Source organism: Plasmodium vivax, chromosome 14 (assembly GCF_000002415.2).
Source record: "Plasmodium vivax chromosome 14, whole genome shotgun sequence".
In the NCBI taxonomy this organism is placed as follows: Eukaryota; Apicomplexa; class Aconoidasida; order Haemosporida; family Plasmodiidae; genus Plasmodium; species Plasmodium vivax.
This window is the reverse complement of record NC_009919.1, coordinates 2,848,946-2,872,324: the sequence shown is the minus strand read 5'-3', so window position 1 is coordinate 2,872,324 and position 23,379 is coordinate 2,848,946. Positions and strand designations below refer to the sequence as shown.

The 23,379-nt window shown below is 47.5% G+C and overlaps 5 protein-coding genes across 5 annotated transcripts; 2 read left to right on the top strand and 3 right to left on the bottom strand.

Annotated features, from left to right (window-relative positions):
• Positions 1 to 453: 453 nt before the first annotated feature.
• Positions 454 to 1,567, bottom strand: PVX_101410 (vacuolar protein sorting 26, putative; the record flags this gene model as incomplete). Its single annotated transcript, XM_001613979.1, has 2 exons — positions 454 to 1,344; positions 1,565 to 1,567. The coding sequence occupies 2 exons, from the start codon at positions 1,565 to 1,567 to the stop codon at positions 454 to 456; spliced, it is 894 nt and encodes a 297-aa protein (XP_001614029.1).
• A 1,981-nt stretch (positions 1,568 to 3,548) lies between these two features.
• PVX_101405 (hypothetical protein, conserved) lies at positions 3,549 to 7,532 on the bottom strand (the record flags this gene model as incomplete). The annotated part of the gene is made up of 6 exons (XM_001613978.1): positions 3,549 to 3,809; positions 4,062 to 4,230; positions 4,423 to 4,534; positions 4,700 to 4,847; positions 4,953 to 5,152; positions 5,387 to 7,532. 6 exons carry the CDS (start codon positions 7,530 to 7,532, stop codon positions 3,549 to 3,551), a joined length of 3,036 nt encoding a protein of 1,011 aa, XP_001614028.1.
• A 4,074-nt stretch (positions 7,533 to 11,606) lies between these two features.
• PVX_101400 (hypothetical protein, conserved) lies at positions 11,607 to 19,595 on the top strand (the record flags this gene model as incomplete). The annotated part of the gene is made up of 1 exon (XM_001613977.1): positions 11,607 to 19,595. The coding sequence occupies one exon, from the start codon at positions 11,607 to 11,609 to the stop codon at positions 19,347 to 19,349; it is 7,743 nt and encodes a 2,580-aa protein (XP_001614027.1). The 3' UTR covers positions 19,350 to 19,595.
• A 280-nt stretch (positions 19,596 to 19,875) lies between these two features.
• On the bottom strand, positions 19,876 to 20,700 carry PVX_101395 (hypothetical protein, conserved; the record flags this gene model as incomplete). The annotated part of the gene is made up of 1 exon (XM_001613976.1): positions 19,876 to 20,700. The coding sequence occupies exon 1, from the start codon at positions 20,395 to 20,397 to the stop codon at positions 19,876 to 19,878; it is 522 nt and encodes a 173-aa protein (XP_001614026.1). The 5' UTR covers positions 20,398 to 20,700.
• A 771-nt stretch (positions 20,701 to 21,471) lies between these two features.
• PVX_101390 (dimethyladenosine transferase, putative) lies at positions 21,472 to 23,040 on the top strand (the record flags this gene model as incomplete). The annotated part of the gene is made up of 1 exon (XM_001613975.1): positions 21,472 to 23,040. The coding sequence occupies one exon, from the start codon at positions 21,472 to 21,474 to the stop codon at positions 23,038 to 23,040; it is 1,569 nt and encodes a 522-aa protein (XP_001614025.1).
• Between the last annotated feature and the right edge of the window lie 339 nt (positions 23,041 to 23,379).

Sequence of the window (23,379 nt, the reverse complement as noted above, 5' to 3'; positions counted from 1 at the left end):
CAATCGTTATGAATTATGACCACGTAGGGGGGCGCGCAAAACGTGCTCAGCAAAAAAATAAAAAAATAAAGTAGCAAGTCCGCAGAGAATAGTGCAAAACTGAAATGAAGGGCTAAAGTGAAGGGTAAAAATGTGGCCAAACGGTGAGCGCGAAATGGCGGCTTCCACATGGGGGGCCGCTCAAACCGCGCAACCCTCTGTTTGAATATACGGGGCACTTCTCAACGCATCGGTGAAAGGCATAAACGGAGAGGCATCCCTCCAACGTCAGTGGGCGACGAGGACGCATACGCATAACTGGTCTGGTATGTAGCGCTACAGTTCCCTGCAGTGTCTACCCCCATGCGACACTGCATATGTCAGTACGCATGCACAGATTATCCCCACCCAACGTATTCACATCCACGTGAGTGCATGCAGACGCCGCCGCCGCTTCGCCGCTGCTTGGCCGCCTCACCCCAGCTTCTTCCGCCAGAGGAAAATCTCCTGCTTCTTAAAGTAGCGGCGCTCGTCCTCATCGACAATTACCAAGTTGATGTAGTACTTGACGGAAAACTTGTTCTGAATGTTTTTATAAGTGGGGGTCAAATCGAAGCCACTCAAGTAGAGCCTCACCGGGATGCACTCCGACTTGATGGGAGACCCATCCATAATCTCAAATTTGGATAAGGTCACCGTTTCAGTGGTGTAATTCTTCCCAACCCCAGAGGTCTCCATTTTTATAATGTCCAATTCCATATGCTTTATTTTTATCCTAACAAGTAAAAAATATACCTTTCCAACCACAACATCCTTCAAATGGTACTTTGACTTATCATATTCAAATTCGATGTGAAGGCAGTCTTCAATTCCCACCTCCATTTTAATAGTACTGTTGATCTCTGGAGGGATGCATAAATTTTGTACTATAAAATCTATTTCCTTTTGTATGTGCCCTGAATATCCTTTTATTATGTTTAGCCTGACAAAGTAACGTAGCTCTACATTGGTTCCGAAATATGACTCATGCTGCTTATCCACTGAGGAAAACTTCCATTTGAACTGCTTGCTTTCTATTAGAAACCCTGGGGGCTCTAGATCCTTCGATATAGAAAAGAAGTCGTACGAGTTAGACTTATCATTGAGGATGTTTATCTGCCCAATCAATTCTAACTTAATCCCGTAATGCTCAAACTTCTTCCCGGGCTTTAAACTGATCGTGGCCACTCCGTTGATGTCTTCTCCATCCGAGAATATGGGACACTTGTCTCCCTTTTTGTCCTTCCGCAAAAAGGCGAACTTCCGGCTTCCTTCTGCGTCTATTTTGAGGTCTATCGAGCACACGCTCCCGAAGATGTTGGACAGCTGCGCAGGGGGGGGGGAGGCACATCGTGTGGCGGTGCGGCGGTGCGGCGGTACGGCGGTTCAGCGGTACAGCGGTATGCGTAAGGGCAGTTTAGGCAGGAGCGGTTTGCCATGACCGGTTTATTCCGCCCTTTTTATGCCTCTCCTTTTATGCCGCTTTTTTATGCCGCCCTTTTTATGCCGCTCCTTTTTGGCCACCCTTTTTGCGCGGCTTCCTTACCATCGTGACACCCGCGCGGCTCAAAATCAACCTGGCGCACGCGAATATCCCCTCGCACCAAGTCGAATCGACAGTCCTACGCCCGTTCGCTGACGTCCCACTCTACTGCACCAGCAGGTGCTTCACATGGGGGCACATGAAAGCAGCGGGCTGCTTAAATGGGCATACACACAAAAAGGGTGCACTCGCATATGCAGGGGGGCGCTCCAGCGCGCGTGGCCCTGAGTTCGCACCGCGGGCGCCCACTTGGTCTGGTTGCCCTTTCCGCGGCTGCGGTAAGCGCGGTGTGCAGCGCTATATGTGCAATGGTATATCCACAACGCTATATGCACAACGCTATGTGAGCAACGCTATATGCCGCGCGGGGAGGCCTGCTCGTGCGCTCGGCGAAGCGAAGTGGTGCCCTGAGATGTATTCTCATGCCCGCGCATACATACACTCCAACTTCTGTGCTTCTGCGCCTCGCAAGCCGACCCCCCAGGGACGCACTAAATAGGGAAAAAAAAACAAAAAAAATGGGTCAAGTTATCCTTCAAAGGGTAAAGGTAAATATCAAGCCGTATACCTCAACAGCGCTTGTGATGTACACATCCGTTAGTTCTTTCCCCTTTCCCAATTTGCACGAAAAAAAAAAAAATTAGAAAGATGAAAACACTCAAGAAGGTTAAAAAAAACAAAACTGGAGGAACAGAACGAGGTAGGTATGTGAGATGGTCCCTCTTAATCATACAGCAGTGACACTCCCCCGCTCCGTTGAGTCAAGCTGTCAAAGAAAAGTGCGCTTTGCTGTGCTACTTTTGCATATGGATCTTTGGTGCGGCCCAAATGTGTTACCTGGGCGGAGTGGCAAAATGGCGAAATGGCTAAATGGAAAAATAACGAAATGACGAAGTCGAATTTTTTTTTTTTTTTTCACCTTGCTGTTCAGGTAAAATATAGAAAAAAAAAAAAAAAAATAGCCAAAATGGGCTAAAAAAAAAAAAGGTCCCCACCCAAAAAAAAGCAGATCGAGCTAAACAAATGGAGATGCCAATTTCCCTTTCTCCTCACAAAGGAACACCCTTTTAAGCACATTGGAAAATAAAATAATACGCCGGGGAAGCCTAATCAGAATGTGCTGCTTCCTACGTGGCATGTTCCCACACGTTTAAGCGCATTTCACGGGAAAAAACCGTTTAACGAAAATGGCGTGAATGCGGACAGGCGGTGACGAAGCCACCAAGCGCATGTAGAACGGATAGAACTTTCGAATCCGCACAAGTGATGTTCGCACCGTGTATCGTACCCAATGCACACTTAGGGTTACTTCTCCCCGTTCTGGTTGCACACCACACACACAATAGTTGTAGTTAATCATAGTGAAGCATAAAATGTTTTTTAAAAAAAAATCAAAAAGAGCTTATTAAATTATGATTTTTTTTTTACCTTCGTTTTATTATTAAAAAAAAAGGCGTCAAAGAATCATATATATGATACATGGTGCATACCTGCACGTATGCATATTACACAGGAGTGCTATGATGGAGTGGGACATTATTATACTGCCTCTACACAAATGGAAAGGCGAAAAAAAAAAAAAAAAAAAAGAAAAGAAAAAAAGAATACAGTACAGAGTGGTTGTTGAATGCGCCCAATGGCAGCTAAACGGGTAGGCGACTAAACGGAAAGGCAGCTAAACAGATAAAGGCATATATAACTGCAGAAAAAAGGGAAGCACAAAACAAAAACAAACGAAGTTAAATACGCTTAAAAAATAAATACTACGTTTTAAAAAAAAAAAAAGGGGGCCCACAAACAAATTCTCGCGTCAAACGTTAAGGAGTGATGTGTCCGGTTGGGGTCAAAATTTTAATTTGACTGGGCAGGTAAGGAACGCCCCGCACATACACATAAGTGCACATACACATACGAATACATACTAGCGCACACTTCGAAACACTTCGCCTTCTTCCCCACGTGCGCGGCCCGCCCGCCGGAGACACCCTCACCGCTTCGTTTCGTAGGGGTTGGCATAGGCGTACTTCAACTTGTTCAAGTCCTTCAGGTTACTCACGTAGACGTTCTTCTCACACAGGTAACAAAAGGTCCTCTTCCCTTTCTTCTTCTTTATGTGGTTTGTGCTTACCCATTCCGTGGATCGGCACAGGAGCAGCAGCGTGGTGAGGGACGACGACAAAAAGAGGATGTTCCTCCCCACGGAAATGAATTTGTTTTGCACCCGCGAGAAGAAGGTGAACATGACGAGCTGCAGGGGTGGGGAAGTGGGCGTGGCGATATGCAGTCGTGGGTGTAAAGACCAACGGGGCAGCTAACTGGGCAGCTAACTGGGCAGCTAACTGGGCAGCTAACTGGGCTGAGGAGCAGGCAAGGCTCAACCCCATGACGGGCCAACCCAAAACCAAATTAACCACCCCACGTCCGTCAACTCCAAAACGATCGTGGTGACCCCCTCAAACGGACTGCTCATCAAGGGGATGCACCTCACAAAAAAACTTACTTGAAAAAAGGCCACGGAAAAAAGCATAAACTTAATGGCCGTTCTTATGATAGCTCCATGGCTGTCCAAATTGGTTCGGCATATTTCATAAATCAAATTGTACTTGTCTATGTAGTAGCGGAGGAAGAAGTAGAGCGAGCCGAGCGGGAGGATGAAGGGCACGGCGACACTGCAGGGGGGGAGGGGCAATATAAAAATGTACATAAATGGGGTAGGGGGCAAAACGGTGGGGGAACAAATTAACCGCAAAGGAGGGAACGCCCCCCCAACGCACATGGCCACCAACACGCTCAAACGATGGGGAGACCTACCCTAGAGCGAGCCAAAACAAATTATATCATGTGCACACTGCTGCACCTACCTAAAGGTCAATATCAGGGCCAAAATGGTCGTGTTGAATCCGTACCAGTAACCAAAATCAAAAGTCCACGCACTTGTTTCCTTCTTCGTCACCGTTTTGACGATGGATCGAACTGGAAAAGAGGGAAGCGGGGGAAATGGGGGAAATGGGCGCGATGATCGCATTGCGCTTGGAAGATGGGTCCTTCCGACGGACCAAATTCCGGCACGCACTTCGCACGTGCACCACCAGCTGTTTATGGGCACCCCGCCTGCCGGGAGCGCAAACCGGGCCTTACTTGAAAACTGAGGGATCTGAAGCAACTGGTTGGCACACGTCAGGAAGCAGCAGTGCAGCAAGTATCTCATGGCGAAGAACCCACTGGAGTTGAACAGGTAGGCCCCCAGGCGGGTGGACCACTGGCCTATTTCGTCGGAGTACATGACCTACGGGGGGGAGAGGGGCAACGGTCCGCAGTGCGCTCAGTTAGAAGCGTGCCTCGGTTAGAAGCGTGCACTCGGTTAGACGCGTATGTCGTGCAGGCGGCCTACCTTAATGAGCGAACTGAGCGGAGACAAGGACAAAAGAGGAATGATGATCGTGTTCAGAATTAAAAAGATAAAGTTCCCCTGCAACACGTAGGTGTGTTCGCTGGACTTCCTTATGAACCCAATGGCGATCGAGACGCAGGCGATTAGGGCCGGCTGGATGATACTGTTGACGAAGATGACGATAAAGGGGGAGAGCCAAGCTGCGGGGGGAGGGGGGAGGGGGTAAGCGGGTAAGCGGCTACACAGCTACACAGATACGCGGCTACACTGTTACGCAGCTACACAGATACGCGGCTACACTGTTACGCAGCTACACAGATACGCGGCTACACTGTTACGCAGCTACACAGATACGCGGCTACACTGTTACGCAGCTACACAGTTACGCGGCTACTCCGAACGCCGCTTTGTACGCCGCTTTGCACGCGGCCTACTTATGAGGATGGCGCTGAGGTTGCCGGAGCTGGGGTCCTCCTCGCGGTACTTCTTAATCTTGAGCTTCAGAATGTTGTCAATAGACGTGACGGTCAAAATGATAATCGTGTTGGCGAGCAGCAGCAGGGCATTCAGGATGATGAAGCGCGCACAGACTTTGTAGCTGTGGTTTTTTAAGTTCTTCCAAATTATATCATAATTGGGAGGGGCATTTGATATGATCCACTTGTTCCTTTCCGTAAAGGGGATGTTATGAATGCAGTCATGCACAGACTTGGTATCGATAAAGGATACGAAGCAAACCCCCGTGGATTTCTTAGGAGTTTCATTTTTTATAGAGTAAAATTTGATCAAATGCTCTTTAAGTTTTTTCTTCCAATGGCTTTTTTTATTTTTCTTTAAAAAGAAGAATAACTTGTGAAATATATTTATTTTGGACTCAGACTTATATCTATTTTTTTTTTTTTTTTTATAATTTAAATCCATGTTATCATTTTCCTTGGTAGATAAATTCTCCAAATCGTAGAACAACATTTCGTTGTTGTTACTCATTAGGTTTTCATCTTCAATGTCTAGTTTGTATGTGTAATTTTTGTTTGAGTTTTTTTTTTTTTTCATTTTACTGCTTTGCACATCGTCATCTTCATCACTGGTATCTTTTAGGAAGCTGGCTTGATTTTCCACTCGACTTCCTTTCCTTCTTCTTGCGTCTTCCCTTTGATCTTCTGCCTTCTCGTTTGTTCTTTCCTCTCCGCTCGAATCCGATTTTTTGTTCCTCCTCTTGCAGCCTTCTTTTGAACGACTCCCGGTGGCTACATTCTCCCCCATCGCTTGTCCGTAGTACGCTTCACCCTCCGCGTTGCAATTCGCTCCTTCTATGTCACTTCCCAGGTCGACCAGGCCACCGGGTTTCTTCTTTCTCTTCTTCTGCTCTTCTGGAGTGGGTCCCTCTGTGTGCATTCCGTCGCTCTCATCTGCGTTGTTTCTAATTTGGTTGTTTGGTTGGGCCTCCGAGGGGGTTACCCCTTCGAGGGGTGTTTCCCCACTGGGCTGATTTGCCCCCCCGATGGGGTCCTTCTCCGTGGTGTGCACTTCACCCGCCGTGTTATCCTTCCCCTCGTTGGTGAGCGGACCGGTAGGTGCGACTCCCCCATTCAGCCGCTCCTCCCCGGTAAGCAGCTGCAGGGGGGTGTCAGGCGAGCTGTTCTTCCCCTTCGGGTCAGCCTTCGGGTCTAACTTCTGATCCGCCTTGGGGTCTAACTTCTGGTCCCCCTTGGAGCCCCTCCTTCGGTTGAGAAAGCCCAGCAGGAAGCGCTTGGAGCGGTCGCGCTTGATGTTCTTCTTCTCCTCATTCTCCTTGAGCATCTTCAAATTCTTCGTGGCGTTGAAAATCTTCTTCTGCTCATGGTACACAATAGAGTAATCCAAAATGAGGTATGCAGAAACCACTTTATTATTCGTCAAGTTGCAAAAATATTTATAAATCTTATAAGCATTTATTTCTTTCTTATCTATCCTGGAAACCATGATGGTAAAATTTTGGGGCAGAAATTTCTTCGTCTTTTTTTTGCTCGGTCTGATTTTCTTCCAGAGGAGATAAATGAACGTGTACGAAATGGCACTATAAATAATTGTAATGAAAAATAAAATTGTTAAAATGTTAATGTCGGAGATACTACCAGCACTTATGTAGTGGAAGAAGGAGGGGTTGTTAATATCATTTCTTGGGAGAGACAAATAAAGTGGCAACACGAGAAATGTTCCCAAAATGCAAAGGGAAAAAATTATATTCCTATTTGCTTTTAAAAAAAATAAATAATATTTAATTTCTGTATTAACAATTTTATCATCTTTTATGTTTAAGAAGGTTCTAAATCTGTTTCCTTTTCTTCTCCTATCATTTCCTTCTTCCTCCTTTACGTTGGAGGACTCCTTGTCCGCCTTGACCTCACTATGCGTTTGGTTATTCAGAATATATATGTTATCACTTATTTTATTTTCATCTCGGCTCTTCCTCAGGTATAACCATATGCACACACAGATTGCGAAGAAGACAATGTCAAACAGGAATGCTATGAGTAAGTCTTCCGTTTCGTTCTTCATCTTTTTGTATTTCTTGGGCTTTATGGGGGTTACCTCCGACATTTCTTTCTTCCTTCGGTCCAGCGTTAGGGGTGGGCGGCGCTTCGCACCGGAGCGGACTCGTGGCCGACCACGTCAGGGGGACGTGAATCAAGGAAGTGATGGCGCGAATGGTGGCAGTGGGGAAGTGAATCGTAGCGAAGCTGACGTAAATCGCAACGTAGCTGACGTAAATCACAACGGCGATGACGCAAATCGCAACGAAGCTGACGTGAATCGCAGAAGCGATGGAGCGGTCCCCCCCCCGCACAAATCAGCAGCAGCGCCGACGCTGGGCACCCTCCTGTGCCTGCTTCCTCTCCGGGGGTAAAAATCTGGAGTCAAAAGTTAACCACTGAATAGGGGGCTCTTGCGCGCTGCAAATCCTGCTGGCACATTTTTCTTCCTTTTCTGGTGTGCGTGCGGGGTGGGGACGGGCACATACGCACCTGCGATGGGTGTTCCTCTGTGCTTTGCCCACCTTACAGGTCTCGTTAATTCTTATGAAGAGTATGTTACGCAGCCTTCCCTTGGCATTTTCTACATCACGTGCTGCCTACGGTGGGCTTACGCCTCGCGGAATGCCTCTCTCTGCCCCCCCCCCACTTGCTGCCCTGCTGCGCGTCACTTGGGGGAGTCCTGCGATTGTTGCGCCCCCCGGCGGGTAACGTTTTCTTCGTCCCCTCCGCTGCTACCTCTGCTGAGACTACCTCTGCTCTGCCCACTCCGGCCGTATGTCAGTGCGTTCCTCTTCCGGTATTCCCCTCAGCCGCCACTTTCATTCTTCTGGCTGCCCCCTCTTTTCTTCACCTCCTGCCCTTTTCCGCTCAGGTGCGTATATGCGGCACTTGCGCTATGTGCCCTTGGCAGCCTAACCAGGCGAAGAAACACAAAAGTGAGGGGGCGCTCGGAAAGTGAAGCGATGTTAACGATAAAATGCTGCGCAAAGAACAAACAAATTGGTAATTCCCATCCAACGGTTCTTTATCTTAATCTTTTCCTTCCAAACGTTTTTTCACCTTTACGTCCTCGCGTTTCAGCGTTCAGCTATATGTTTATTTTATTTTCATTCATTTCGCTTATTTTTTTTTTTTTTTTTTCACAATATTGCTTCACTGTGTATTAGTAAACCGTTCAATTTTTTTTTTTTTTTTTTTTTTTTTTTTTCCCCTTCGCTAATTTTTTTTTCCTGTTTGTGGTCGCAACTGGGTAGGCAGGCGACGAACTGGGCGAGTTGGCATGCGGTGCGAACGGAAACTGGGTGGGGGCGCGATTGCCCCACGTTTAGGCCACTCCCTGCGGCACACTTGCGCCAATCCATACGTCGCATACAATACCACATTTGATGTACCCCTTCATTGGGGGATTTTTTTTTTTTTTTTCCCACCAATACGGATTAACTTGCAAAATGGCTTCCTCCCCCATAGTAATGGGGGAAAAAAAAAAAAAAAAAGTCGCCACAATTCGAGGGCATAATGCGAAAAAAGAACATCTCAAATGAGAAGGACGAAATGCGCGTTGCATACGCGATGCATACATAGCGGGGGCAAGACTACCGCCCCTTTGCTGTAGGAATTTTTGTTTGCAGGGCGTGGGTTGTCTCGCTCGCGTTGCTCCACGCTGACGCAGCCCATTCGATTGTCCCTGCTGCCCCTTGTGTGTGTGTGTGCCCACAACTGCATAGCTGCATAGCTGCACAGCTGCACAACTGTATAACTACATAATTGCATAACTGCATAACTGCACACCTACATGCGACATGACGGGCGTTTTTAAAGAGCTGGTCGCAACGGAGGGTGGGGGGCCGAGGAGAAGACGAAAATGCCTTCTCCGCAGTTTCAAGTTTTGCTGCCCACAAGAAATTGGCCAACCGCGTGTTTGCCTCGATGAAAAGGCATATGAGAAATGCTATGGAACGTTGGCTCCCCCTGGTGGAGTGCAAAGTGTGGCCAGAAGTAGAGCGTTTCACTGTATAGGGTACACCCCGTTAGTTACACATACGCCAAAAAGAAGCTAACCAGACGAGGATCGTACCCCCCCCCGCAGTTGTTGCCTCCACGCATATTCCTCTGTTAAGAAGTAAATTTCTTGGTCGTGGAAAAGGATTAACGCCATGTGGAGGCTCGGGAAGAATCCTCACTCCAGCTTACCCATTGTACTGTCACTTTTTTACAATCCATCTGCGTAGGTGAACGCACAAAGTGGGTTTCCTTTTTTTATAATGTCAAAGTGTAGACAGACGTGCATGGGCATACTTCCCTTTTCGCTCATCGAAAGGGGGAATAACCCTCTCGCGTTGGAGTAAAGTCGGATGGAGTAAAGTCCGGTGCGGTGAAGTCCCCACGCCGCTTCCCCTGCAAAGTGTTGGGAAGAACGAACGTGTCACCCCCACATGTGAAAGAGTTAAACACTTACTAAAAAAAAAAAAAATAAATAAATAAATAAAATCATTTGGGGAGATAAAACGTAACGTGCGCGTAATTTCCCACGGGGGAAGATTCACAGGAAAACGGAAAGATCCAGTGACCACTACCACCATGGAGCCAGTCCACCCGATTAGCTCACCACCAAAAGGGAAGAGCCACACACACGTTTAAAAAAAAAAAAAAATACACAGCTGAATGTTTGGGGCAGCTCCGTGGGCACAAATCTGTGTGTGAAGAAAATGCTTATAAAATGTTCAGCTAGCCATTTGAACTTTTTTTTTTTTTTTTTTTTTTTTTTTTATGGCTATGTAGACCGTCGTTACACTTGAAATTTGAGTAAAGCTTCTAAAATGGCTCATTTTTTTCCCCTTTTTTCACTCCGGTCGATTTGGCATAGTTCTGTTTGCGGTCAGGACGTCCTTCCTCGATGTGTATGCTTTCCTCGTTTGCCGTGTACCAGGTGTACGTGCTCACATGTGATCACATTCTGTGATGCTTTTTTTTTTTTGTTTTTTTGAACCAAATGACGTGCGGACAGTTTTTATTTTCCAAATTTTAGCATCGTCAAATGTAGTCCTAAAAAATGTAAAATATAAATTAAAAAAAAAAAAAAAAATGACAACGATGAATGACAAGGAGTGGAAAAAAGAAACGACGGCCGGAAACGAACGTACCAAGCGAACATAGAAAGTAACGCAAAAATAGGGTAAAAAAAAGACTACAAAATAAAGAAAAAAAAGGAAAAAATACAAACTAAAGCGCGTTACAAAAATACAAACCAAAGCGCGTTACAAAAGTACAAACCAAAGCGCGTTACAAAAGTACAAACCAAACGACGAAATAACCCCCCCCCCCCCGCGGACAGAACGACAAGTCCCAACACAGGGGTGAGGGAACGATACCTGGCTGTATCTTCACGCCGTCGGCGGGAATTCCCCCCAAACGCGCGCACCCACCGCTGTGTACACACGTGTCTAGGTCGTATGAAGAGGAGGGCAGCGGCGCTGCTAATCGGCCTCTCAAGCGACTCTTCTTGTAGACCCGTCCAGCCGCTCATCACGATCTACCTAAAAATGAGATAAAAAAAAACGCCTCCATTCTTTGCACCCCTCTGCGTATGATCCAAGACGTGCATACAACTCATTTTGCACTCTTTTGAGTACCCCCATTTGGAATTTTTTTTTTTTTCTTCCTTTTTCCCGTAACTCTTTGCAACGACCCCCAAGTTACACCTACTGCATTTGCAAGGGGGAAGACACGCCCACCCAAACGTATGCATGCTTGCATGAAGGGGTGTACACTTATCTAAACCCACTGCCAACCCACATGCGTGCTTGCATGAAGGGGTGCATACCTATCTGAACCCACTTCCCACCCACATGCGTGCTAGCATACATTTGTGTTAACGCTTCACCACCGCGACGCCTGCCAAAAGGAGGGGCACCCATGAGGGGGCTCGCCTTCGGCCGCGCCAGCCACAGCTAGTGAGAGCAGCCCTGTAGTGAGCTCCCCGTTTGAGGTCATCCACACAAGCGTGCGCACCTGCGTCTTCGCTACACCTTTGCTACGTCCCAGCAGAAAAAAGGCTAACCGCTTACAGGCGAACCGCTGACGGCAAACCGCTTCCAAACGAACCGCCGCCAATCGAACCGCTGACGTGACCGGGGGCAGCATGAGGATCTCCCTGTGCGCGGCGCTCCTGGGCCTGCTATGCGGGCTAGCGAACTGCCGGAAGGGCCTGAACTTCGACCAGATAATCAAGTACCTAAAGGAAACAAAGGTGATCGCCGAAAATATCCCAGACACCCTGGAAGATGCCATCCAAATAGTGCCCCCCTACCTCATATACAAGTACAAAGGGAAGGTCTACTACCTGCACAATAATGTGGACATTACCCCTGTTGAGGAGAAAAGACCTGACCCGGTTTTCCCCATGCCAGAGAACGAGTTGGATGCTATGAGTCCACTGGAGTGTCACCCGATGGTGCCGGGAAGTGCTGCTGCGGGGTCTGGTACACCACATCAAAGCGCCTCTTCAGGGGAGGCAGTCGACACGATACAAATGGTCATGGACGAAGACACAGGAATTATGGTGCCAACGAATACGAAGGAGATCATAGAGAAGGAGAAACTCACCACAGAAGTGTTTAGCATCCCGAAGGACCCACAGTGGAGCGCCGAAGAAAAGGAAAAAAATGCAAACGTGTATCTATTTGGAAAGGAAAACAGCACAGTGTATAAGGTGACGGAAATTATAAAGTACATAGAAAGTAAAGACATGTGCAAAAACATCCAAATGGGTTACGAGCGATTTTATAGTAAAGCCCCATCGTATGCTGACGAATTGGGAGGAGCCACAGATGAGAAGACGCCCAAAGTTGTGCACAACGTAGACATGAAAGATTACTCCTCCTTTTTGACCGCCTTACATATTCTCTTTAGGAAGGACGAAGAAATAGGAGGCAAGAAAATTTACAAAATAAATAATGTGCCCAAGACGGATCTACAGCTATTCATTAAGCAGGCCTACAAGAACATTCACGACACGTTGAAAAACTACATTGCTGTGTCTGGGTTCAGCTTCTACGATTATAGCTACGACGTGGGTTCTTTTTCCATAGATGTGTTCATAAACGATTTCTTTTTCCTTTCCAGTAGTAACAATAAAGACAGGGGCACCTTCAAAAATGTCACCTCGAGCATCAAATACGCTTCCACCGCGAAGGATAAGCTGAGTGTCTACAAGATAGAGAAGGCGATTAAGGATTTCTTGGCCGAATCGAATCTCCGCGTTTTAGACCTCAAGCTAATTCATCACCTCTTTTCCAGAAACTTCATCCTCAACTGTACCGAAAATGACATGATCGATTTTGTCACCAACCTTGTAAACATCACAGGGGTGGACATCTCCCCCCGGATCGGAGCCACCATCTTTGCCTACCTTCTTCAAAAAGTGAACATATTTCTAATGCCTAGTTATCCCACCAAAACGAGAAGTGGCTACCTGCTCTTTAGGGAGAACAACGATTTGCTCTTCATCGTGGAGTCCATCTACCGAGACATCTTCAAAAATTTCTACCGCATTGGTAGCTCACATGGGGACCTTCCCAACGCTCAAAATATGGACAAGGTGCTAGCCACCACCCCATGGGTTCAGAAAATTTATCCCCATTTTGCCAGCACCTACGATTTCTTAAGCATGAAATATGGAATCGCTCTCTTTTACAACACGTACCACATGGCGGTGAACTTCTTCCAGGGGGACACCCAGATGAAGCAGATTCTGCTCGAGCATAAGGACTCCAAGAAGGTGGACACGTTGGACAAATTTCTCAACGAAGTGGTGGCGCTCTTCCCCCTGGGTTCGGGCGGCTCTGCGTGGCCCGCCTCCCTCCTGTCCATGGCCCAGGTGGAAGAGAAGCCGCGCGGGCGCCTCCTCAGCGGAGAGACAGGCGATGACGGCGGTGATTACGGCGGCTACTACGACAGCGTGTACGGCGGCGATTACGACAGCGACGACGACGACGTGCCCGACGACGAGGACGACGAAGAGTCGAAGGAAGCGAAGGAGGCGCAGGAGGAAAACACCGCGGATGAAAACCACGCAGATGTGTACGCACGGGAAAAAAACAAATACAATGAACTCAGGCAGATTGTCGAGGCGGAGCTCATAAAGGAAAGAAAGGCATACGCGCAACAGAGGAACGAAGAAGAGGCAAGGAAAAAAAAAGAAGAAGAAGACAACATCGCAGAGACGGATAAGAAACACGAATTGGAGACCCAAAAATTGGAAGCGGAAGAAGAAAAATCAGAACCAGATGACGATCAGAAATTTGAAAGGGAATATCAAGCAGGCCTTGCAGAAGAAAAGGAATATGAAAGAAAGAGAAAAGAAGAAGACCTACGAAACGGAGTGGTGAGAAAACCCGATCGAGAGAACGAAACCCCAGAATCGTATTACTATACCAACTCTATTAACATCCTGCATGACCAAATGAAAAGAGTCTACGAAAAAGGAGTCGATTCTGGCTTCCAAGTGGTAGCAGAAATTGAAGCAAAACTCAGGCAGGTGTACAAATCGCTCAAAAAAAAAGGAGTCCCCGATTATGAAAAGCTGAAGGAGCAGGTAGTCAAGGAGAACGAAAAGCTCTTCGAAGACTTAAGCGCCAAAGTGAAGAACCAAGAAAGCAAAAAAAAAAACATACTCGAGTATAAGGCGGACATCGACACGCAACTGGACAAAATGATGGCCAAAGGTGAAGACGGCATGTACACCATCACCGCAGGACTCATTATGCAGAATTTTAAAAAATATCAAAAGGACCTCATGGAAGAATGCGGAAAGAGGTTTTATGGCAAATTTAGAATATCCCTTGGGACGAGAAAAAAAACCATACTGAACCAATTTAGGGAGGCCCTCATGTACTCTATCCGAGTGATGCAGGATCTAGCTCCCAGTTACGATGAGGCAGAATATACAAAGACCTTCACCAAAATATATAAGACCAAAAAGGATTCCTACAAAGTGGAGTATGCCAAGGCTAGGAGGATCATTTCAAAAAATATGGACATTGCTTTTAGGAAGCATATCAAATTGCACTACGAGGAGAAAGACGCCATCATTAGGAACGAGCTTCAAATCATTCGCCAGCAAGTTATAAACAAACTTGACGAAATATTCCCGGAGCTTTACAAGGACCTCCATGTGGAAGTCCTAATCGACTTGGAGTCCATCAAAAATGAGAAGCTAAAAATGAAGAAAAAGGTTTTCCAAATTGTGAGGCAAAATGTTAACTACCCCAACGATTTGAAGCTCCTGGAGGGAAGCTTGGCCAGCTACAAGACGGACGAAACCCCGGAGGGGAAGAAGAAGAAGGAGGCGCTCAACGCGGAGATTGCCACGCTAAAGCAGAGAATCGAAAAGAACAAAGCGGATACCGCAAATCTTAGAACCCATTTTGAATCCATTTCGGAGAAGTACCAACAGGTGCTCATCAAAATGGACGCCATAGACCACCTGGAAAAACGCTTCAGACTCTTCCGCTTTGAAATAGTCAAAGAGCACAAAGACTGCAAACTGCACATAGATGCGCTGGTGCCCCTTTCGGACAAAGACGCAGGGGAGTACAGGCGCATGGAGGACCTCACCAAGGAACTGCTCAACGATGTGGACCAAATCAATTACGACATTGACGAAGCGAGGCTCCTCCTCCACGCCCTCAAAATTAAGAAGAAGCACGTGGAGTTGGACATACAAATCGGTGAAAAGCTCCACAAAATGGAGAAAAATGAGCAGATTAGCTCGAAAAATGATGCAAAGAGGGAAGAACTGAAGGAGATAGTCACCAACATTGAGAATGAAGAACACAAGCGGGAAAAGCTCTACATCAGGAGGGACGTCTTCATGAAGGACCTCAACTTCGTCATCAGTGATAGTGAGAAGGACCCCCCAGAAACGGTAAAGTTTCTACTCCCCCAACTTGTAAAAAAAACAGACAAGAAAAATTTAGAAACTTTTATGATAGAAATTATGATCGAAACGGATATAGAAAATAATGCACTCACCAAAATGATAAAGACGTTTAATGAAGACGTCCTCTTCTACAAGTACCACATCATCAACACGCAAGACTATTTGAGGCTGCCAAATGATGAGAAGAACATCGACGAGAAGTTCTCCGCCCAGTTGGATAGAAACGAGAAAATGTTTGCGGAAAAGTTGGAGAGCTTCCGAAAGGAACTCAAATCGTACAAGCAGCTGGTGAAAAAGCAAGGGGGTGGAAAGCAGCCTGGTGCTCTCACCTACCTCAAGAGGAACATTGCCCATTTGAAGAACATGATACATTCTCTGCGGAATGGAGTTCATATAGTAGACTTCAGCTACATTTTGACAAACCCAGATTTTTTCCAAAGTGGGGGTATTAAAAATGAGGATAGAGAAAGCGAACTGGCACATACTGCACTGCTGAAGAGATACTTCGCTTTGAACTCGCTAGGGAAGGTACTCACAGATACGCAGAATAAGGCAATCCACTTCGGCATCCACTACAGGTACACATCAGATAAAGTCCTATGGTATCTAGCCATCCTGAAAAAGTACATCGAAAGAGCCGAAATGGTGTATAATAACTCCTACGATGCGGCGAAGAAGTCTAGGCTGAAGTTAGCAGAGTTTATAGACAGTCGGGCCAATGCCGCTTTGGACGAACCGGTGCTTCTCCAATACGGGGGAGACATCTGGGGAGGCTCGTGGGGATTCTCCTGGGGGGAAGCCGCGGACAAGCAGAAGTACCTGCGCGTGATGAAGAAGGAGCAGACCTTCCCCTACAAGTTGAAGGAAATCAAAGACGTCTACGTGGTTGACAAAATTGTGAAGGACAAACTGGTGCGGACGGGGAAGCTGGACTCCCTCAAGGACTACATGCACGTGAAGGTGTACAACATCGTGGAGGTGAAGGGCCCCCCCCTCACGCTCTTCGATAAGGAGGAGCTGACCAGCTTGAAGCTGCTCACCCCGGAGGGGCACATCGCGCCGGGAAGTGTGAAGAATTACCTGACCCATTTGGGGTTCACAATGAAGGGGGGGGAGCCCAATATCGAAGCTACCAATTGGGAGGCCCACTTACCCGCCATCCTCCAAACGGCGGCGGACTACCTCAAACAGAGCAGCCTCAGCTACGACGCCATTTTGGAGGTGCTGAAATATTTGAAGGCCACCCCCAACGCGATCAACGTGCGGGACATCATCACCCTGAGCGAAATAATTCTGGACAACTCCAACGTCTTCTTCGTGAAGCAGGACACGCTGAGCATTTACATCCTGACCCTTTTGGAGCTCCTCGGGGTGCAGGTCAAGATGGACGACATACAGAAAAGGGACCGCAAAAGCAGGGTGATGACCTACCTGAGCATTTTAAAAAGCCACTACAAGCGGGCAACCATTAGGGACGAGGTGAAGAAGCACGTGCTGCAATTCCTAAGGCCGAGCGACGCCTTCCCGACGTTGCAGTACAACCCCAAGCTGCACGAGTTTCTGCTATCCGTGCAGCAGAGCTTGGATGGGAACCCAACACTGTATGAAGCATTCAAAAAGGAAAACCCCCAATTTGCGACCGAGCTGTTAGGCGGTATAAAGAAGGGGCTGGACGAATTCGTGGATTATTTCTTCGCCAAGGTAGCTACATCCAGTCCGGACCACTTTATGTCCCCATACTATCACGTGCAGGATTACACAGAAGAGGAAAGAAAGAAACTCAGTATTAGTTCGTATAACTACCGGTACATTGACCTGAACCAGATGTTAACATTATTTTTTTATTTTGTAAATCCAGACCTTCGAAATATGCTGAACGAGTACTCCATAAAAGCAAGTTTGACTTGTTTAGAAAAATTCCCCTCCTTCGACTTTAAGGACCTTTTTTCCATCACGAGTGACGTCCAGCTGAACGATCTGTTTTTACAAAAAATTGGGAAATTTCAATACGAACGTGTCCAATCGCTGGTATACATGTGGAGGTACTTACTGCACCCAGACAATAAGGACTTCTTCACCTACGAGAAGGTCAGTTCTGTCGTGGAACGATACTTTTCCGGTGCCCTATTTGATGACAACACTCGGGCGATGCTCTCCAAATTGGTCTACTCCTTTCTCGCCAGAATATCCTACCACACCGTGTCTTATTTTGACATCCAGATGGAGCCCCTCCTCAATAACAGCGACATTAAGCTCATTTCCCTCTTCCATAACATCCTCAATAAGTTAAACTTCATTCTTTACTGCACTAATGAGAAGCTGTACCTGGAACGATACTCCCCGGCGAACCTCCTCTCGTATGGTAGGCCCTTCAAATTGGACGCGGTGAAAATCTTTCACCAGTTTGTGCACTCCCTCCCCCATTATTTGCGCTCTCACATTGTTAACTTCTTCGAGACGGACTTTGCCGAAGTGACGGAAAACCTGTTGGTGGATCTCTTCCACCAGCTTGAGTCCCTCCTGGATAGCAACAGCAGCTCCTTCGAAACGGAGGAGGAGAACAAACTGGAGACCTTCTTCAAGCTGAACCACCTCTTCACCAAAAGTAAGAACGTCACCGATGGGAACTACCAGTCGATGCTGCAAGATAACCCGCACTTTAAGGACGCAAAAATTATCCTCAGCAGGAGGGTCAAGTATGACCATGTTCATAAGAAAAGCCTCTTCCAGGAGAACCTCCACTTGAAGGACCTCTTCGACGAGCAGTCATTCAAAATGTTGCTTCAAACTCTCACCAAAGAGGAAATCACCTTTGACGAGCTGAACCAAAAGTTTAAGGACTTCATGACCAGGAAGAAGCTGCTTTTCCCCAAATTTGACATCATGAAAGAGAAAATTACCACCTCGGTAGATGACCTCTTCTACATGAAGGTTTATAAACACCTTTACGACTTCTTTCAAAACATCCATGTGACGCAGCCCATCCACGATTTGTACTTCCTCTTTGTGAAAGTTCTCCTGGACTATTCCGTTCTCCCCTTCAAATTCGCCAACGACCATGTGCAGGAGCAGCTCAACATACAGCTTGGACGCAAGTACCAGAAGTATGTGCACTTCCTATCGCAGCTCTTTCCCTGCCTCTTCAATTTCTACCACTACGATGATACAGTGGACTGCCAACCCTTTGGCAACTACATCCGTGAGGAGGAGTTCTCCCCCGAGCAGAAGATGCTAAACATTTTGCAATCCCCCTTTGTGCAACACCCCGAGAAGGTACAGAACAACCAAATCAATTTTGACTACCACATAAATGAGGAGGACCTATTCCTAGATTTCATCAAAGAGTTCATTCCGGAGAGTGAAAAAATGGATCAGAAGCAGCTCCAAGTGGAGTCCTTCAAAATTAGATACTTCGTTACGGAAATTTCTAAATTTGTCATGCGCACTGTTATGTCTAAGATGCCACCCTCCTACATCTTCAACATGGGTTACAAGGACTTTTACATTAACGTAGACGATGTAGTTAACAATCTACAGCCTTTCTTCGAACAGGTTCGCAAGGCTAAAGCTCCATCCGATCAGGTCAATTCCCCCTACGCGGTCATCAGTGGTACTATTGCCAACTTTATGGACGCCAATAATGAAGAAGCCGCTTCCTTCCGCTTTCAAAACATCAAGTTTTACCTGAACAGTCATGTAACGCAGCTCTTCCTGCAGAATAACATGTCCTTTAAGTACTTCCTGGAGTTCATCAAAAACATTGACAAGTTCAAGACCTTCTTCCCGTCCCTCTCCGAGCTGTACGTCTTCGTGGACAGGCACGTCAACATCATCAACGCGATCACCCACCCCAACTTCACCGAGCGCGTCACCACGCAGCGCGTCATCCAGCTCTTCGTCGACACCCTCAAGAACTTCGGCCTCGACCTCTACGGGGTTTAGCCGAACAGCGGCAAAGCGGCAGTTTGCAACTTTTCTGAGATACGCTGCAGCTATTTTGCGGCTATCTTGCGGCCGCCCCGATTTACGAGAACGACGCCCATTTCGGCCGCTTATTTTCACCACCCCTGAGAACGCAACTTTTTCTGCCTCCCCACAGATGAGCCAAAAAAGGGGCATCGCAAAAAAATAAAATATAATATAATAAAGTAAAACCAAATAACCACTTTAATGTTAACAGTTTCGCCAAAAAAAAAAAATGTAGGCGGGGGACTTTCCCATAATGGGCAGGAAAACAAAAAAATTGGGGAAAAATTGGGGCAAAATTGGAAAAACGTGGGCGCAACGTGGGCGCAACGGGGACGCGCGCAGACGCACGCGAGGCCACTCACAAAAACAAGCTGAGCATATGCTGGTGCGCAGGGCGCGGCGTTCACTTCACCCCGGGGCACCCCCGTGGCATGGCAGAATTATCCTACCTGCCCCCCACGCGTGCAGCATAACTGTGCAAAGGCCGAAGGCGGCCCAGCTACGACTTCTTCATTTTCAGCAGCTGCCTTCGCTGCTTCCGGACGAAGGACTTCCCCCCGATGTTCTTCTCCCTCTGAATTTTCGTGTACCTCTTCACGCACCAGTCCTTCATATCCTGGTCTCTCTCCAACTGCTGGAGGGCGGACAGGCATTTCTTCTTTCGCCTGTTCGAAGTATGCAACGACTGCGATTCCTGTCCGGCTCCCACTTTTATCTTATGGTTCCCATTCACTAGAGTAGCGACTTGGAAAAACTGAGGCATCTTTTCATCCTTTTTAACCTTATGGTATTCACCTTTTTCCGCTAAATTTTCATGCTGTATTAATTTCCACTGCAGTTTTAACTCGTCCGTTTTCTCCTTCCTCTTCATATTTCCCCACTCGTTTAAGTGTTCCTTTTTGTTCTGCTTCTCCCTCTTCTTCTTGGCGATGATGTCGTTCACGTGATCCAGCACGGATATGGGCTCCGCCTCCACCGGTTGCAAAATGGTGAAGCCGTTCTCGTTCTCTGCCTTAGTCATTTTTTTTGCTCTTCCTCCGTGCCGCGTTGCTCCTCACGCTTAATATGCTGAAGGTTCCCTTAACTTCGCGCAAGGTGAGAAGAGGATCACCTAGGTCACTTCGGCTGGAAAAAAATGCCCCTTTTTTTATGCAGAATTACTCACGAATGAGGGTGAAAACGTCGGTGGGTTATGCGCCCTCCGTTTGGAAAAGATGCTTCGAATTGTTTGCTGCCCTTCGCTTTACTTTGCTTTTTTTTTTTTTTTTAGCCTTTTACCTGAACAGTGCATGTGAAAAGTGGCTACGGTTAGCCAAAAATCGCGAAAAAGCTAGTCAACTTTTTTACAATTGTTTTGCAAGTTTTTCGCAAGTTATTCTTAAATTTTTCGCAAATTGCGCAAAAAAAGGGAAGAAGCGAGGCTGCTAATTTTAGCAAATGCAAAAAAGGCACTCCGCTTCCCCTTTTCCAGTCGGATTTTTTCTCCCCGTTCAGTGTCGCATTCTTTGGGCATACGTAGAACACCGCAGTGCGAAGGTGAGCATGCAAAGCGGTATGCGCCGATTTTCATCAGGCAGGTACCTATGCGGGTCACTGCTACGCTACTTATGCACTGCTCATAATTAAATATACCTTTGCCGTTTTGGAAACCCCACACCATTATATACCTTTCTGGAGATATTTCCCACGCTTCATCCGTTAATCGACAGAAAAAGAGGCACTTATACCCACCTGGTCGGAATTTTTTTTCTCCACTCATTTGGAGGGGCAAGCGGTTAGAATGCCCTCGTTTCGCAGCGGGTCTTAAATCGTTGGATGCCAAACGGGGGAATCCCATTTTCGCCTGCTGCGTGATGCCCATTGGCTGGTTAACCTACTGACGGTGATTCACCTCGAAAGGAGAATAGGACGACCCCTCGGCAGGTGGCTAACAGAGCAGCCCCCGCGTCCACACTGCGCAAAGGAAGAGCGGAAAGTAAAGAAAAAGAGGAAAAAAAAAATGAACGGATAGACGAATGGACCAAGGAAAGCGCGAACGGATGAGCGAACGGACGAATGAACGAACGAACCACCTACCGCCCAGCCGACCGAATGAATGAATAAACGGGGAGTTAAACTCACCATTTGCCTCGCTATTTTCCTCAAAATCAAGAGTTTCCTTTTTAAAGAGGCCAACCATGCACAGACGCGCCTACTCAAACGGCGCTGCGGCTTCGCAACCGTAGGCAGCGCGCGGAAAAGGAGACAACTCCCGGTTGTTCATTACATTCACTCGGCGTGGCCATCGAACCGGTTGCAACAAAAAGGAGGGCGCCCCAATCGAGGTAGACGTGAAAACAACCTCACACCGCATAACCCCCCGTTTTCCAAAGAGCCCAGCCAAAATGATGATCTGCAAGACTCCTCCCCTCATGGGGGGGAGATCCACGATGAAGGAGAAAACAAATTCATCGGCAGGACCTTCGAAGGGATAACCATATACCCCCTGGAGCAACCGGGTGGAGATCAGAACATCCTCAGAACTAAAATACCCTCGAGGGAGTTCAAGCCAAAGAGAAGTTTGGGGCAGAATTATTTAAAGGATGAAAATATCATTCAGAAAATGGTCAGCGCGATTGAGCTGGGTGCCGATGCGTTTTACCTGAAGGACAACCGGGTTGGCACTCGGCGGGGGGGCGGCGCGAAGGGGGAGCAGAAGCGGAAGGGGAAGCGGACGAAGAATCGGACCGAGCACCGCGCGGGTAACGACGGCCACAAGGGAGTTGCCAGGGCAGATGAGGAAGTCGCAAACCCGGATGAGGAGGCCGCCAACCCGGATGGCTCCGCCGCTAATCCGCATAATTGCGCCGCGAACCCGGATGAGGAGGCCGCCAACCCGGATGGCCCCGCCTTCCAAAGCGTGAGAGACCAGGGGAAGGGAATCATCGAGCTGGGGTGCGGACTCGGGCAAATAAGCAAATTCCTCTTCGCAAAATATAAAAAAATGACGGCCGTAGAAATAGACAGCCGAGCCTTATCCGTGCTGAGCAGAACCATGCCCGGCTTTGACTTCATCCACGACGATGTGTTGCAAATAAATTACAAAGACCTCTCCGAAAGCAAAGCCACCAAATTGACGGTAATAGGAAACTTACCCTTTTATATAACCTCCCAAATATTGTTCTGCCTCCTCGATTACCACCACTACATTGAGCAAGCCATCGTGACCATTCAATATGAAGTTGGCCAGAGGATTGTCTCCAAAGTAAATGAGAAGAGCTATTCTATCCTAAGCATACTCTTTAATTTGTATACATCCCCTTATTTGCTTTTTAAAATCCCCAGCTCGGCCTTCTACCCGGTTCCCAAGGTGGAAGCTGCTGTGATGAAAATTATTTTTAAACAGTCCAGCCTTAATTGCAATTTACTTTTTTTAAAAGAAATTTTAAGACATTCGTTTCAGCAGAGGAGGAAGAAACTTAAGTCCAGTTTGAAGCCTCTCCTGGCGAAATACTCCACCACAAAGGAGCTTCAGCTCCCGCCATCTGTTTGTCATTTGAGGCCCCAGCAGTTGACTCCCCCGCAATTCGTCGAACTCACGAACTTTTTATTTCCGCTCAGCTCCTACCCCTTCGACCCTGCTGTGCAGACCAAGGTGTGGCGAAAGAAGAAGCACGGGGAGTGACTGCCCTTTTGGAAGCGGCGCCATGGAGGGAGGCATGCATAATGTGCATGTGGTAGACGTTTGCAACCTGCGAATTGCTCCTCTTTTTTTCCCCTTTTCAAAGTGACCATCCACTTTATTGTTCTTCTCCCCCGGGTCAGCTACACCTGGCTTGTTTAGCGGCCTTCACGTGTGCCCCTCATTCGTATACGCTTTTGTTTTTGTGCCCTCCTTGCGCTTTGTTGCCTGTTGTAGGCAGCTTGTTGGGGGCTCTTAAGGCGGCGGTCAGACTGAACTTCTCCCCCCCTACCCGTGAAACAACACCCACGGCGCGCTTCTCAGTGTGGGAAGCGTCCCGCC